The sequence below is a fragment of the Oncorhynchus masou genome, chromosome 1 (genome assembly GCF_036934945.1).
Source record: "Oncorhynchus masou masou isolate Uvic2021 chromosome 1, UVic_Omas_1.1, whole genome shotgun sequence".
Taxonomy (NCBI): Eukaryota; Metazoa; Chordata; class Actinopteri; order Salmoniformes; family Salmonidae; genus Oncorhynchus; species Oncorhynchus masou.
Genome location: NC_088212.1, coordinates 16,485,593 through 16,501,238, shown reverse-complemented (window position 1 = coordinate 16,501,238; position 15,646 = coordinate 16,485,593). Strand labels below are relative to the sequence as shown.

The 15,646-nt window shown below is 40.0% G+C and overlaps 1 protein-coding gene across 2 annotated transcripts in view; it reads left to right on the top strand.

The window, feature by feature from the left end:
* Positions 1-15,646, top strand: part of LOC135521163 (EGF-like repeat and discoidin I-like domain-containing protein 3) — a 208,883-nt gene that overhangs the window by 90,975 nt on the left and 102,262 nt on the right. For both annotated transcript variants that reach the window (XM_064947183.1, XM_064947126.1), the window contains one exon: positions 14,131-14,244. In XM_064947183.1, coding sequence (XP_064803255.1) covers positions 14,131-14,244 — 114 coding nt within the window. The remainder of the gene's footprint in view (positions 1-14,130; positions 14,245-15,646) is intronic.

Here is a 15,646-nt window from a genome sequence, read left to right as displayed (position 1 = left end):
GCTGCAAATGATTTGATTTCGTTTTTTCTAGTGCATTTATATCAGCCTAGCTCTATGATTTAGAATGGACAGGTGCCCATACTGAAAATGGGAGTAGTTCAACATTGAGTAAATGCATATTTCTGTGAAATGGTATGAAACATTTGTACATTACTTGAAATATTACACAATACAAAATGTGTATTACCATCAAAAATATCCCTTATACTCTAGCTATACAGATCTAGGATCAAATTTGATCACTATTTTGTTGCTGAGAATGTCCATGCAAGTGTATTTGAGTTATAAAAAGGCTTCTAAAGTTAGTAATGTCAACTTTGAAATTTCAGGCTTGATTTACACTAACAAAAAATGTAATAACTCTTACTAAAATGACCATTAATTATAATCTACATAATAGTTCACGATTCCCGTTGCTACATGATTATTTTACTGCTGTAGCAAACTGGCTCAAATTAAGATTCTATATCTGTAGTAGCATCTCTTAGAACGTAGAGAATCTGATGTAGTCATGAAAATGCCAGGGAATGCAGAGGGCAGTCTGGACAGGTTCCGAGGGAGAAGGCCAAGTTAATGGAGAATAATATTATTATTAATATTATACACACACACACACACACAGAAAGACTCCCTCCACAACCCTCCTTACCCCTCCTAGCCCGACGGTGAAAAAAAAAACGCCTGATGTGCTCTGAACAGCAAATCAGTTTAAGCCTCTGCTCTGCCGTCTCCTCTGTGTATAATTTTACTGAGCTGAGTCAGGGTGAAAGTGAAGCTTCACTTGATCCCGAGGCGCTTGTCTGGGTGAGATAGATGAACGCTTCAGGATCAGCTCAGTAACATTCTGATAATGGTACATTATATGACGAAGATTATGAAATCACTCATCGCTTTGGATGTACAAGTTTGTTTTGTGTTGTTCTCTCTTTGCACATTTATATGATGTGGTGTAATGACTAGAAAAAAGTTGGTTCTCAGCTACAATAATGTGCATATTTGTGAATGATGTGTATTTCATGGGCTCATGTAAAACCCTATTGCATGACATTCTATGAAACAGATTAATTTGACATACTGTTTCTGTGTTCTTGAAAATATCTTTAGAATGAAATTAGTAAAATACATTTTGTCAGCAGGTTATTGTCATGCCTAAGCCAGCCGGTCTCACGGTAATTGACTGTTAATTATCACAAACATGTTTAGCATCTCCACGCATAAAAGCTGCATTAAAGCCCCTGAACATCTACATTTGAAAAAAGTGAAATAAATAATTGTAATAATAATAAAAATTATTTTAATATACACCACAATAATCCATTATGTATTTTAGTCAGGTCTAAAGAAACATTATGATAACAAGAAAATGTATTTCAGAAGAATAAAAGATGAGTTGGCCTATTGTATGGTTTTTGGCTAAAAGTGATCATTTGAAACAGGACCTACAGTATATGCTAGATTTAGAGTTATTTTGCCACTTTAGTTGTGTCCTTAGAAAACCGTAGAATGTCTTAGAAATGAAAACATAAATGGGCTGCATGTTGCAACTCTAGGTTATTGATGATTTGTGAAAGTCGCAAAAAAGGCTTGTGCTCTTTTACTTGCCTCAGGCTGCTCAGATCTCTTTCATCAAGCGTTCATATTTCCACCCATCATACTATTGTCAATTTAATATTGTCTTTACTAATATGTAAAGTTTGTTTCGATTTAGAATGGCCCATTGTCAAATGGGCAGGAACAGGGGCAAGGGAGAAAACAAGTCGTCTGTATGCATTCGAATAGCGAATGGAGGCCATCCTATTTTTCAATGATGCCTGTCAGGCTACTATGGTTATATAGTGGAGCATGTGCTTAATATGAGCAGCTGAGAAATAAATATAAGAACAAATATTTCACTCCACCCATCAACCACCGTTTGAGGAGCATGCTCTTGCTTGTGGACAGGCGATATTCCACCCAAACTCTGTATGCCATGGGCTCTCCAACCTCGTTCCTGCAGCTATCCAGTGCTTCATTTGGGAAACCAAGTGAAATCTGTTTGGAAACATTGATGTTTTCGCAACAAAACATATTTCACTAAACTGTTGACAGCCTCTCTGCGCGCTGCAGAAAGTATTCAAGGAGAGAGAGGAGAGGGAAACGCATGGTGGTGAGATCCTGTATAGCTAAGGTAATTCATTAGGAAAATAAATAAAAAAACCTATTACTAGGCTATTCAAAATCACCCTGCACAATCAATGAACCTACAGCATCTCCTAGGGCTAAATGTTACCTCCCAGATTTATGGATATGCATTTTGGAGAGTACCATAAGGTAACCAGTGCATCCAGTATGCATAATAATACTGTCCACACTCAAAGGTGATTACTCAAAATATATATATTTTGGAGTATAGGCTAGACCAATTACGTACCAAATACATCTTAAATCAGATTTGCAATGCCTAATTGTTGGTAGGCTATGTACAGTATGTATTGTATAATGTCACATAAGCCTATGCATATACATAATCTGTAATATGCGTATGGGTGTTTTGAATGAATCATCACCTTATAGAAAGCTCCGTCCATTTCATTTTGTTAGGCTGTGAAACAACATCCACAATGACCATGCTTTACACTCAGTTTAGAACATGTTTAGAACATGATAAGTGTTTGATGTGATTTTTGATTGCATTTGCATTTGATGTCAGGGACAATACAGCCTTGAGTACCAGGCCATTAGGACCTGGTGGTCATTAGCAAGTCGGGTACTACCAAAGCATGCCCAGAGTGCATAACTGGAGATTACGGTGACTCACCAGTCACATGGAATTATACTGCAGTCATGACTCATGCCTGACAGAGTGGCGGTAATATGGTCATCGCAACAGCCTCTAAATACAGTAGATGAAACCACGTTTGAAACACATCATCCTACCCTGCTTAATGGTGATTGCACATAATCATGCTCATCAAATGAGCTTAGCAAACTGAACCATTTGGCAATGTGTGGTGCGTTACATGCTTATTATATGTTAATTACTGAATCGAATGCAAAGAGGCTGCCTTGGACTCCTCTCAGTTCCTAAGTCTTTGGCCCTGTGCCTGTGGTATAGCGAGATGGAACCGGGAGGGTGTTTGTTTACCTGACCCCATGGACTAGCACATCCCCGTCTCTCTCCGTCTCTCACTGGACGGATTAACTGCATTCCCTCAAGTAATCCGCTCTCTCTCACCTGATTTACCGGCAACACAGCACTTTAACGTCTTACTTTTCTACCTCTGAGTTTCTAAGGGTGGCTGGTCTCTCAAAAAGGAGCAAATCATTGCCCTGGCTGTGTGTGTCTCTGTGTTATGGCCTGCTGCAGGCAATCTGGTCCTGTGTGTCTCAGCTGGTAGAGCAGAGTGCTTGCAATGCAAGGGTTGTGGGTTCGATTCCCACGGGGGGACCTGTATGAAAATTGTATGCACTCACTACTGTAAGTTGCTCTACTTAAGAGTGTCTGCTAAATGACTGAAAAGTAATCTGAATGGCTCAGCCATCAATAAGCTGCTCCCAAACATTTTAAACCTGCATTATGAAGTTGAGCCTATCATAGTTCATGTGGGATTCAATTACATTATGAAGGACAGCTCAGAACAGCTGAAGATGGATTTTAAAGAACTGACTGGGTCTCGGCTTGACACCAACAAACGCCCCATAATATCTGTCCCTGTGTCCTCCCTAAATCGTGGCATTGAACATTTCAGCAGACTTTTAGTCCTCCATAACTGGCTACGTGTCTATTGCAGCTCTGTTGGTGTAACATTTATTGACAGTTTTGGCACCTTCTGGAAACAAAGCATGTTTTATAAGGAGGATGGGTTCCACCCAAATCATTTGTGTTCCTGGATCCTTTCACGGCATTATAAGGCTGCGTTGAGACTTATTAATGATCCAAGCCCAACTCAGAAAATGTACATTATCCCAGGGGTGTTAGAAGACCCAATGTAAGAAACCTAATGTATGTCCCTCTAACTGCCCGGAATGCCTCTGCTAATCCTACAGCTATTGTATGCAGTAATAATGTACCATGAACTAGAGTTATATTGTTAGCACTAAGGTGGTGTGCCCTAGTCGGAAGTCCACTGTGTGCAGCTCACCCTGCACTAACATAAATAACATGAGCATGTCTACTTCTGCTAAGCTTCCCAGGAAAGCAATGAAAACATTCGAGAATCACAGAAAGTGCAAAAAAAATAGCCACGTTAACATATGTAGCTTAAGAAACAAGGTTCATGAAGTTAATCATTTGCTAGTAACAGATTACCTTCATATTCTGACAATCTCTGAAACTCACTTAGATAATACCTTTGATGATACAGTGGTAGAAATACATGGTTATAACATATACAGAAAAGACAGAAATGCCAAAGGTGGAGGTGTTGCCTTTTATATTCAGAAACACATTCCTATAAAGCTTAGAGAGGATCTTATGTTAAATACTGAAGTAATATGGCTTCAGGTTCATCTGCCTCACCTAAAGCCCATTCTGGTGAGAAGCTGCTATAGACCACCAAGTGCTAACAAGTGAAATGCTTGTTAATGTACATCCCCGTCTCTCTATGTGATATCAACAGAGAGGTTTAAATATTTCAGATACTTAAAGCATTATATTTGGGACAAATAATTTACTAAACCCTAAACCTCAACTAAATCATGTAATAAATACTGTGGAAATTGAGCAAGATGAGTAGACTATACTGCTTGGGGTAACCCTGGATTGTAAACTGTCATGGTCAAAACATGTTGATACAACAGTAGCTAAGATGGGGGGGGGGCGTGACAACCTTTTTAATCAACAAGGCAGCCTACAGGCTCTAGTTTTGTCGCACCTGGACTACTGTTCAGTCACGTGGTCAGGTGCCACAAGAGGGACATCGGAAAGTTACTCAGAACAGGGCAGCATGGCTGGCTCTTAAATTCATTATTCTCAAATTGATTATTATTATCTATGAACATTTGAACATCTTGGCCATGTTCTGTTATAATCTCCACCCGGCACAGTCAGAAGAGGACTGGCCACCCCTCATAGCTTGGTTCCTCTCGGATTTTCTTCCTAGGTTCTGGCCTTTCTATGGAATTTTTCCTAGCCACTGTGCTTCTATACCTGCATTGCTTGCTGTTTGGGGTTTTAGGCTGGGTTTCTGTACAGCACTTTGTGACATCAGCTGATGTAAGAAGGGCTTTATAAATACATTTGATTGATTGACATGGATAGATAACATTAATAATATGCAAGTAAATCTCTCATGGCCGAAAGTGGAGGATGGATTGACTTCATCACTACTTGTTTTTATAAGAAGTGTTGACATGCTGAATGCACAGAGGTGTCTGTTTAAACTAGAGGTCGACCAATTATGATTTTTCAACGCCGATACCGATACCAATTATTGGCGGACCAAAAAACCCGATACCGATGAATCGGCCGATTTTTTTATTTGTATTTGTAATATTGACAATTACGACAATATTGAATGAATACTAATTTTAACTTAATATAATACATCAATAAAATCAATTTAGCCTCAAATAAATAATGAAACATGTTCATTTTGGTTTAAATAATGCAAAGACAAAGTGTTGGAGAAGAAAGTAAAAGTGCAATATGTGCCATGTAAGAAAGCTAACGTTTAAGGTCCTTGCTCAGAACATGAGAACATATGAAAGCTGGTGGTTCCTTTTAACACGAATCTTCAATATTCCCAGGTAAGAAGTTTTATGTTGTAGTTTTATAGGAATTATAGGACTATTTATCCTATACCATTTGTATTTCATTAACCTTTGACTATTGGATGCTCTTATAGTCACTTTAGTATTGCCAGTGTAACAATATAGCTTCCGTCCCTCTCCTCGCTCCTCCTGGGCTCGAACCAGGAGTATTTAGACTAATGGAATATTTAGACTAATGGATGCCACCCCTTAGATAAAATACGGAATGGTTCCGTATTTCATCTAAGGGGTGGCATCCATTAGTCTAAATATTCCTGTTACATAGCACAACCTTCAATGTTATGTCATAATTGCGTACAATTCTGGCAAATTAGGTGGCCCAAACTGTTGCATATACACTGACTCTGCGTGCAATGAACGCAAGAGAAGTGACACAATTTCACCTGGTTAATATTGCATGCTAACCTGGATATCTTTTAGCTAAATATGTGGTTAAAAAATATATACTTCTGTGTATTGATTTTAAGAAAGGCATTGATGTTCATGGTTAGGTACACATTGGAGCAACGATACGCACCACATTGATTATATGCAACGCAGGACATGGTAGATAAGCTATTAATATCACCAAGTGTAGTCAACTAGTGATTATGCGTGGTTGATTGTTTTTTTATAAGATAAGTTTAATGCTAGCTAGCAACTTACCTTGGCTTACTGGATTCGCATAACAGGCAGTCTCATCGTGGAGAGCAATGAGAGGCAGGTGGTTAGAGCGTTGGACTAGTTAACTGTAAGGTTGCAAGATTGAATCCCTGAGCTGACAAGGTGAAAATCTGTCTTTCTGCCCCTGAACGAGGCAGTTAACCCACCGTTCCTAGGCCGCCATTGAAAATAAGACTGTGTTCTTAACTGACTTGCCTAGTTAAATAAAGATTAAATAAAGGTGTAAAAAGAAAATAAATAAAAATATCAGCCAAATCGGTGTCCAAAAATACCGATTTCCGATTGTTATGAAAACTTGAAATCGGCCCTATTTAATCAGCCATTCCGATTAATCGGTCGACCTCTAGTTTAAACTACCAGCACACAGTTCGGACACCCATGAATACCACACAAGATATGCCATCAAAAGTCTCTTCACAATCCCCAAGTCAAGAACAGACTATGGGAGGCACACAGTACTACATAAATCCATGGCTACATGGAACTCAATTTCACATCATGTAACTGATGCAAGTAAAATTAGATTTAAAAAACAGATACAATACATCTTATGGAACAGCGGGGACTGTACACACACGTACAGGCACAGATACAGACACAAATGATAAGACACGCACTCTACACACACGTTCACATGGATGTTGTATTGTAAATATGTGATAGTGGAGTAGTGGCCTGAGGGAATACAATAAATGCATTGGGTTATGTGCTATAAAATATAATGTCATGTAATATTTTAAACTGTATAAAACTGCCTTAATGTTGTTAAACCTCTTATGGTACCCGTTGTGTCATACATGTGTATTCTCCCTGCTAAGGTTCTATTAATAACTACTAATAATGTTAATTTGTGGGATAAATATCAATTACATTTAGCCATATGGCTGCATTGTAAGTGCAAAATATTTAAGACGGCTGAATGACCTCAAAAAGAGAGGTTGAGATGGAGACAAATGCAACCATTTCTGTCCGTGAGATCCGACATCTGGACACAGGCAGGTGGGAACCCTATTAAATACCATCTGAGTGTCCCAATCAGCCAATTCGATACTCTGCTGTATAATCAGCTCTGAATGGCATGACTGATTTATGTTTTCTTTTTTTAGACCCCTCTTTGATAATTCATAGTGGGGGGTTTTCTCCTTCATGCAATTCTATGAAATAATGCAGGATAATGAGTTTGAAAAGCCGTTTTGAAAATCTCAGCTTTAATGATGATTGGCCCTTCTTGTCATGTATAATGCAGAAACTAGTCAGTGTTTGTCAGGTTAATATTCTTAACGAGATTGTTAGGCCCCTCTAGGTTGAATTAATTAAAACATAATCCTCCTTGATTGCGACAGCCTCCTGCTATCAAGATGGAATCCCTCCGACAAGTGCTTGTTTGTTCATTTCACAGCTAATAATATGTTAGTCAGTGGGGGACAGGGTGTCTAACTGGGTGCTCTCATTTCAATCACGGTGCCCCTTGCATGGACGGATAATTACCTGTAATTGTCCTTTGGTGCCATCACAGAGCACTGTTACAGACAAGGTCTCCAACAGGAAATGGGCTCTACTCACCTCGGCAGTGTTACAGGGTTTCACTGGATTCCTTTCAAACAAATATTATCACACTATTAGAGTCACTTTGTGGGTATTGACAACAATGATCAGCAACATGTGTTGGTAATAGTATTTCATCATGCCAAAATATCACTTGGACATATCAGAAAGGTGTTTCATGCATGATGTAATCCTAGTCATCATGAATGGAATCCGTTGAAAACTGTGGGACACAGACTAGTTGAATAGAGCGCGTCCTAATACTCCTTTACTTTGTCTTTGCAAACTGAGCAGTTGGTCAGGTCTGTTTCAGGGTGGCAGGTAGTCTAGTGGTTGAAAGCATTGGGCCAATCCCTGAGCAGACGAGGTGAATAATCTGCTGATGTGCCCTTGAGCAAGATGCTTTACTCTAATTGCTCCTGGTTATTAAGAGTGTCTGCTAAATGACTACAATGTTTCCCCGAAGTTCAAAGAGGAATTGTGTCACCTCTTAAGCATAATCGAACAGGACTGAACCCTGAGATGTGCTTTTGATCAATTCATTCTGCAGTTTGGCAGAACTCCACTTTCAGTGCTTTCAACGTCAGGTTGAGAAAGTTCATCTCCGCAGAGATATTCTCTCCATCATCACACGCATCATATGAGGGTTGACTACTGTGACTGGTACTCCATAGGTCTATGTGCTCTTTGAATATAATAGTAAATACATGGAATGTTAGCCTATAACGAGTGCTAATGTGTTCCCATAACGGTGTCTGAAACATTGTCAAGGGAGCACATGCAAATTTCACATGCCACAATAGACAGGCATTCCAATGTGGATGTGATGTTCCTCAACTTTCAGAATGCAGTATTGCAACAGTCTCATCACACTGCAAACTAAGAATTCAATTCAGATATAGACAGAAAATCCTCATTTGGAATTTTGATAGTAAACGGTGGGCTTGGCCAAATGCCATCAGCTGATGGGAGGTAATGTGTGTTATGGATGTGTTAGCTTGGATACTGCACTTAGATGGCAAAATTGCCAAAAACAATAGAATCAGCTCACCAGATTTTAGTCTATGATTTGACTATTAAATGTTCAATGTTTCTTTAGAATTTAATTTTTTCCAATTGAATAGTTTCAACACATTAAAATGAGAGTTCAGTTCACGTTCAGACCTTAAAATGAGGGAAATACTTAAATGAATCACTAATCTTCAGAATTTACTTTATCAAAGCAACACAAAAAACTAGGGATTTACAATGATGGTGAAATGATTAAGTGGGTTAAAATCTTCCTAGATGTGACACAGGTTTGACAGAGGGGCAAGTCAAAATACAGATTTTTGGCAAGATTCCTGGTCTTAGCAAGATTTTAAGTCAGGAGTTTACATACACCTTAGCCAAATACATTTAAACTCAGTTTCTCACAATTCCTAACATTTAATCCTAGTAAAAATTACCTGCCTTAGGTCAGTTAGAATCACCACTTTATTTTAAGAATGTGAAATGTCAGAATAATAGATTGATATCTTTCATCACATTCCCAGTGAGTCAGAAGTTTACATACACTCGATTAGTATTTGATAGCATTGCCTTTAAATTGTTTAACTTGGGTCAAACGTTTCGGTTAGCCTTCCACAAGCTTCCCACAATAAGTTAGGTGAATTTTGTCCCATTCCTTCTGACAGAGCTGGTGTAACTGAGTCAGGTTTGTAGGCCTCCTTGCTCGCACATGCATTTTCAGTTCTGCCCACAAATTTTCTATAGGAATGAGGTCAGGGCTTAGTGATTGCCACTCCAATACCTTGACTTTGTTGTCCTTAAGCCATTTTGCCATAACTTTGGAAGTATGCTTGGGGTCATTGTCCATTTGGAAGACGCATTTGCGAGCAAGCTTTAACTTCCTGACTGATGTCTTGTGATATTGCTTCAATATATCCACATAATTTTCCATCTATTTTGTGAAGTGCACCAGAACCACCTGCAGCAAAGCACCCCCACAACATGATGCTGCCACCCCCGTGTTTCACGGTTGGGATGGTGTTCTTCGACTTGCAAGCCTCCCCCTTTTTCCTCCAAACATAAGGATGGTCATTATGGCCAAACAGTGCTATTTTTGTTTCATCAGACCAGAGGACATTTCTCCAAAAAGTATGTTCTTTGTCCCCATGTGTAGTTGCAAACAACAGACTGGCTTTTTTTATGGCGGTTTTGGAGCAGTGGCTTCTTCCTTGCTGAGCGGCCTTTCAGGTTATGTCGATATAGGACTCGTTTTACTGTGGATATAGATACTTTGGTACCTGTTTCCTCCAGCATCTTCACAAGGTCCTTTGCTGATGTTCTGGGTTTGATTTGCACTTTTCGCACCAAAGTACATTCATTTTTAGGAGACAGAACGCGTCTCCTTCCTGAGCGGTATGGCGGCTGCGTGGTCCCATGATGTTTATACTTGCGTACTATTGTTTGTACAGATGAACGTGGTACCTACAGGCGTTTGGAAATAGCTCCCAAGGATGAACCAGACTTGTGGTCTACAATTTTGTTTCTGAGGTCTTGGCTGATTTTCTTTTCATTTTCTGATGATATCAAGCAAATAGGCACTGAGTTTGAAGATAGGCCTTGAAATACATCCACAGGTACACCTCCAATTGACTTAAATTATGTAAATTCAGAATCAGAAGCTTCTAAAGCCATGACATCATTTTCTGGAATTTTCCAAGCTGTTTAAAGGCACAGTTAACTTAGTGTATGTAAACGTCTGACCCACTGGAATTGTGATACAGTGAATTATAAGTGAAATAATCTGTCTGTAAACAATTGTTGGAAAAATTACTTGTGTTATGCACAAAGTACATGTCCTAACCGACTTGCCAAAACCATAGTTTGTTAACAAGAGATTTGTGGAGTGGTTGAAAAACAAATTAATGACTCCAACCTAAGTGTATGTAAACTCCCGACTTCAACTGTTTATAAAAAAATGTCTGATATAAAATAACATTTTTTTTATTAAAGTCAATGTTCGTGCACAATTTCTACTTAAAATGTCAAAGGTACTCTTTTCACAGAATGACCCACCAATGTCTATGTCTGTAGTGGCAACAGTGAAAGCCCTTGTCTTTCTCACTTTAGACATATGGTCCAGATGATATGCTTTTCAACATATAATGCTATTCTCTTTGTTCCCCTGTGGTGTGCATGTTCCAGCTGATTCTGCTCAGTTATGGAGGGCTCATCTTTATTCGTTTCAGTGCTTGAATTCTCATCACTGTCAGGTTGAGAAGGTTCATCTCAGCAGGGGTATTCTCTCCATCATCACATGCATCATATGAGTAGGGGGCTACTGTGACTGATGCTCCACATATATATGTGCTCTTTGAACATCACAGTGTAATCTGTGCCTATATGAGGGCCACACGTGTTCCCAGAATGAAGTCTGGAACATTGTCTGGGACACACCTGGAACACGGTAGCATTTACCTTTATGAATGTGACGTTCCGCAACTTTTAGAACACAGTATCGAATTTGTCTTTCAACTGTCTTGTCACGCTGCTAAATAGACTAACCTTAATTTGGAGTTTTGATTGTATGCTGTGGGCTTGGCCAAATGTCATCAGCTGATCCGAGGGCATGTGTGCTATTATGGATGTATTAGCAAGGATACTGCACTTAGATGTGGAAGATAACATCTCAGAAAATCATCAGAAAAACATCCTAACAGGCTTATACTTTATTCATATTTGTGTCCTTAAGCTTGCAGAGTTTGTTCCATAATCATTAAATCAGTGTTTATTAGTCACTGAAGAGTAGGGCATGCTTTGGAGTGGGATTAAGTGTCTTAGTACTCACCTTACTAGAGGCGGAAATGAGACCTTTGCTTATGTGTATGTTTCCAAATGCCAAGTTATGGATTCTTCTCAAAATCTATTCCAACCTTTTTCTTGTGTGCATGAGACTGGCAGGATGCCATAAAGTGGATGCCTTTATGAGATCTCCTGTCATGAAACACATCCGGTTCACAGTGGGTTATTCTCAGCAGGACTTTGCCCCAAACGCTAACTGACGTCAGTATCAGATCACAAACATAGCAAACAGACTGTGGACCAATAGGGAATTTTTAGAATGTAAACAGTACAGCACTGATTTTGATCTGCCTCTAAAGAACATGATTGCTGACATGTGTCACTGTTCTGTAATCTGTAGATGAAATGGCATGAGACCAGCTAGTTCCAGCTAGATTGAAGATGTGTACGTTCCTCACTACCTAATGTACTGTACATTCTTTACATTGCATAGCTCAAGTCTACACAGTAGTGGTGGAGTAGCCTGCTACAGTGCCTTGCAAATGTATTTATCCCCCTTGGCATTTTTCCTATATTGTTGCATTACAACCTGTAATTTAAATTGATTTGTATTTGTATTTCAGGTAATGGACATACACAAAATAGTCCAAATTGGTGAAGTGAAATGAAGCAATTACTTGTTTCAAAAGATTATAACAAAATAAAAACTGAAAAGAGGTGCGTGCATATGTATTCACCCCCTTTGCAACCAATTACCTTCATAAGTCACATAGTTAGTTAAATAAAGTCCACCTGTGTGCACAAGTGTCACATGATCTGTCACATGATTTCAGTGTATATATACACCTGTTCTGAAAGGCCCCAGAGTCTGCAACACCCCTAAGCAAGGGACACCACCAAGCAAGCGGAACCATGAAGACCAAGGAGCTCAGGGTTGGGTTATAAAAAAATATGAGAAACTTTGAACATACCACGGAGCACCTTTAAATCAATTATTAAAGTATGGAAAGAATATGGTACCACAACAAACCTGCCAAGAGAGGGCCGCCCACCAAAACTAACCGACCAGGCAAGGAGGGCATTAATCAGAGAGGCAACAAAGAGACCAAAGATAACCCTGAAAGAGCTGAAAAAGGTCCACAGCGGAGATTGGAGTATCTGTATATAGGACCACTTTAAGCTGTACACTCCACAGAGCTGGGCTTTACAGAAGAGTGGCCAGAAAAAAAGCCATTGCTTAAAGAAAAAAAAACAAGAAAATGTGTTTGGTGTTCGCCAAAAGGCATATGAGAGACTCCCCAAACATATGGAAGAAGGTATTCTGGTCAGATGAGACTAAAATTGAGCTTTTTGGCCCTCAAGTTAAACGTTATGTCTAGCGCAAACCGAACACCTCTCATCACCCTGAGAATATCATCCCATCAGTGAAACATGGTGGTGAAAGCATCATGCTGTGGGGAATTCATTCATCAGCAGAGACTGGGAAACTGGTCAGAATTGAAGGAATGTTGGATGGCGCTATATACAGAGAAATACTTGAGGGAAACCTGTTTCAGTCTTCCAGAGATTTGAGACTGGGACAGAGGTTCACCTTCCAGCAGGACAACGACCCTATACATACTGCTAAAGCAACATTCGACTGGTTTAAGGGGAAACATTTAAATGTCATGTAATGGCCTAATCAAAGCCCAGACCTCAATCCAATTGAGAATATGTGGTATGACTTAAAGATTGCTGTACACCAGTGGAACCCATCCAACTTGAAGGAGCTGGAACAGTTTTGCCTTGAAGAATGGGCAAAAATCCCAGTGTCTAGATGTGCCAAACTTATAGACACATACCCCAAGAGACTTGCAGCTGTAATTGCTGCAAAAGGTGTCTCTACAAAGTATTGACTTTGGGGGGATAAATAGTTATGTACGCTCAAGTCTCTTTTTTTGGTCTTGTTTCTTGTTTGCTTCACAATAAAAATTATTTTGCATCTTCAAAGTGGTAGGAATGTTGTGTAAATCAAAATGATACAACCACCCCCAAAATATATTTTAATTCCAGGTTGTAAGGCAACAAAATAGGAAAAATGCCAAGGGGGTTGAATACTTTTGCAAGCCCCTGTATATATGTTTGTTGAAAGTCCCAAACCTAAATTGGTGGGTAGCATTAACGGTCGATCCCAGGAAACCATTTGATTTATTAGCTTCAGGAAGCCAGCCGCTCCGTCTCAGCGAAAGCATCTTGGGGAGGCAGAATCAAGTATCAAATGGAGCAGATTCAATAAATATTCCCCACGAATGCAAATTAATTGGAACCATGTCCTGCTAATTGCAAACATTTCTGCTTCAAAGATATTAATGTGCCTCTTTTCTGTTTTCTTGGCTCTTACAGATGTTAACGAATGCGAGAGAGACCCGTGTAAAAATGGGGGCATCTGCACAGATCTGGTTGCCAACTACTCGTGCGAATGCCCCGGGGAGTACATGGGAAGGAACTGCCAATACAGTAAGTGCTGTATTTTTCTCTTATTTTCTCTTCTCTTTTATGATCAGCCTCGCCTGGCTCTTCTCTTTTATGATCAGCCTTGCCTGGTGTACAGAACTGTTGGTAACTAGTGCTGGCAAATCATTTAATTTTGTTTCTTTGTTTCTTTTCTTTGTTTCTTACTCTAACCTCTTTCTGTATCTAAATCCACAAGGGTCTGTATCTGTGTTTTGTGGAAATTGTTGTGAGGATTCTGGGTTGTTCGAGATGAGACTGACTTGGACAAAGGGCTCACTGCCCTGAAATTTACTGCTTGCTTCTACATCACCACTTGTATAGTGTATGTGCAGCCAGGAACCATACAATGAGCAAGTCCTCTACTTTCTCTCCGTTTGCCATACTGGTCTGTGACTCAGGTGTGTGTTGCTTGTGCTTTTGCCTTTTCACAGGCTATGCTTGTTTCGGGAGGCAGGGTGAGGCTGTATTTGTGAACCCACTGTAGTTTATAGCAATTATTTTGTAAATTATTGTCAAGAAGAATGACACGGAAGCACAGTTAGCCTAGCTAGCCTAGCTGGCCTAGCTCGCCTGTAGTTTCAAATAGTGGTTGCTAATGAATGGTTTCAATGCTGCATTATGGGCTCCTGAGTGGTGTAGCGGTCTGAGGCACTGCATCTCAGTCCTAGATGCGTCACTACAGACACCCTGGTTCAAATCCAGCGGTATCACAACCGGCCGTGATTGGGGGCCCAGCGTCGTCTGAGTTTGGCCGGTAAGGCTGCCATTGTAAATAAGAATTTGTTCTTAACTGACTTGCCTAGTTAAATAAAGGTTTAAAAAATATATTATCTAGATGTATATAAAAATATATTATCTAATTTGCTCTATTCCGGGACATTGTGGACCGTCCAGACTTTCAATGGAGCAACTGTTTGCTCGTAGAGGACTACAAAGGCGAAGTGGCTACTCTTAGCAAACAAGTAGCCAACTTAAACAAGCTACTGGGGAATCCACTTCCGCCTACATTCTCTTTCTCTTCTACTCCAGTAGCTGGACGCTGCTCTGATCTGATGGGCGTGTCGTCCCCCGTGTCATCTCTCCATAACTGACTGGCTGGAGCTCTGAAGTGATCCCTCCGTAAAGGCGTCTCCCCCTTCCCCTGGAAAATTGAGTTAGTAGAATGCTTCTGGATGACTTAGTGGATGATCCTATTATTTACCCTGCCAACCAGCCAGAGAGGCACGAAAGTAGCAGACTTTGGCAATTGGGGCCTCTTTGGTGGTAGGAAACCCAGACTAGATACAGACTTCAAACAGCTTCATCGCCCTTGATCCAGAGGTTCCAGAGCCTTCATCCCTGGGGGCTTCTGCTTCGAGAGGTACCTGCACCTTCGTCCCTTGTTCTGACTCCCTCTCCGTTGGCT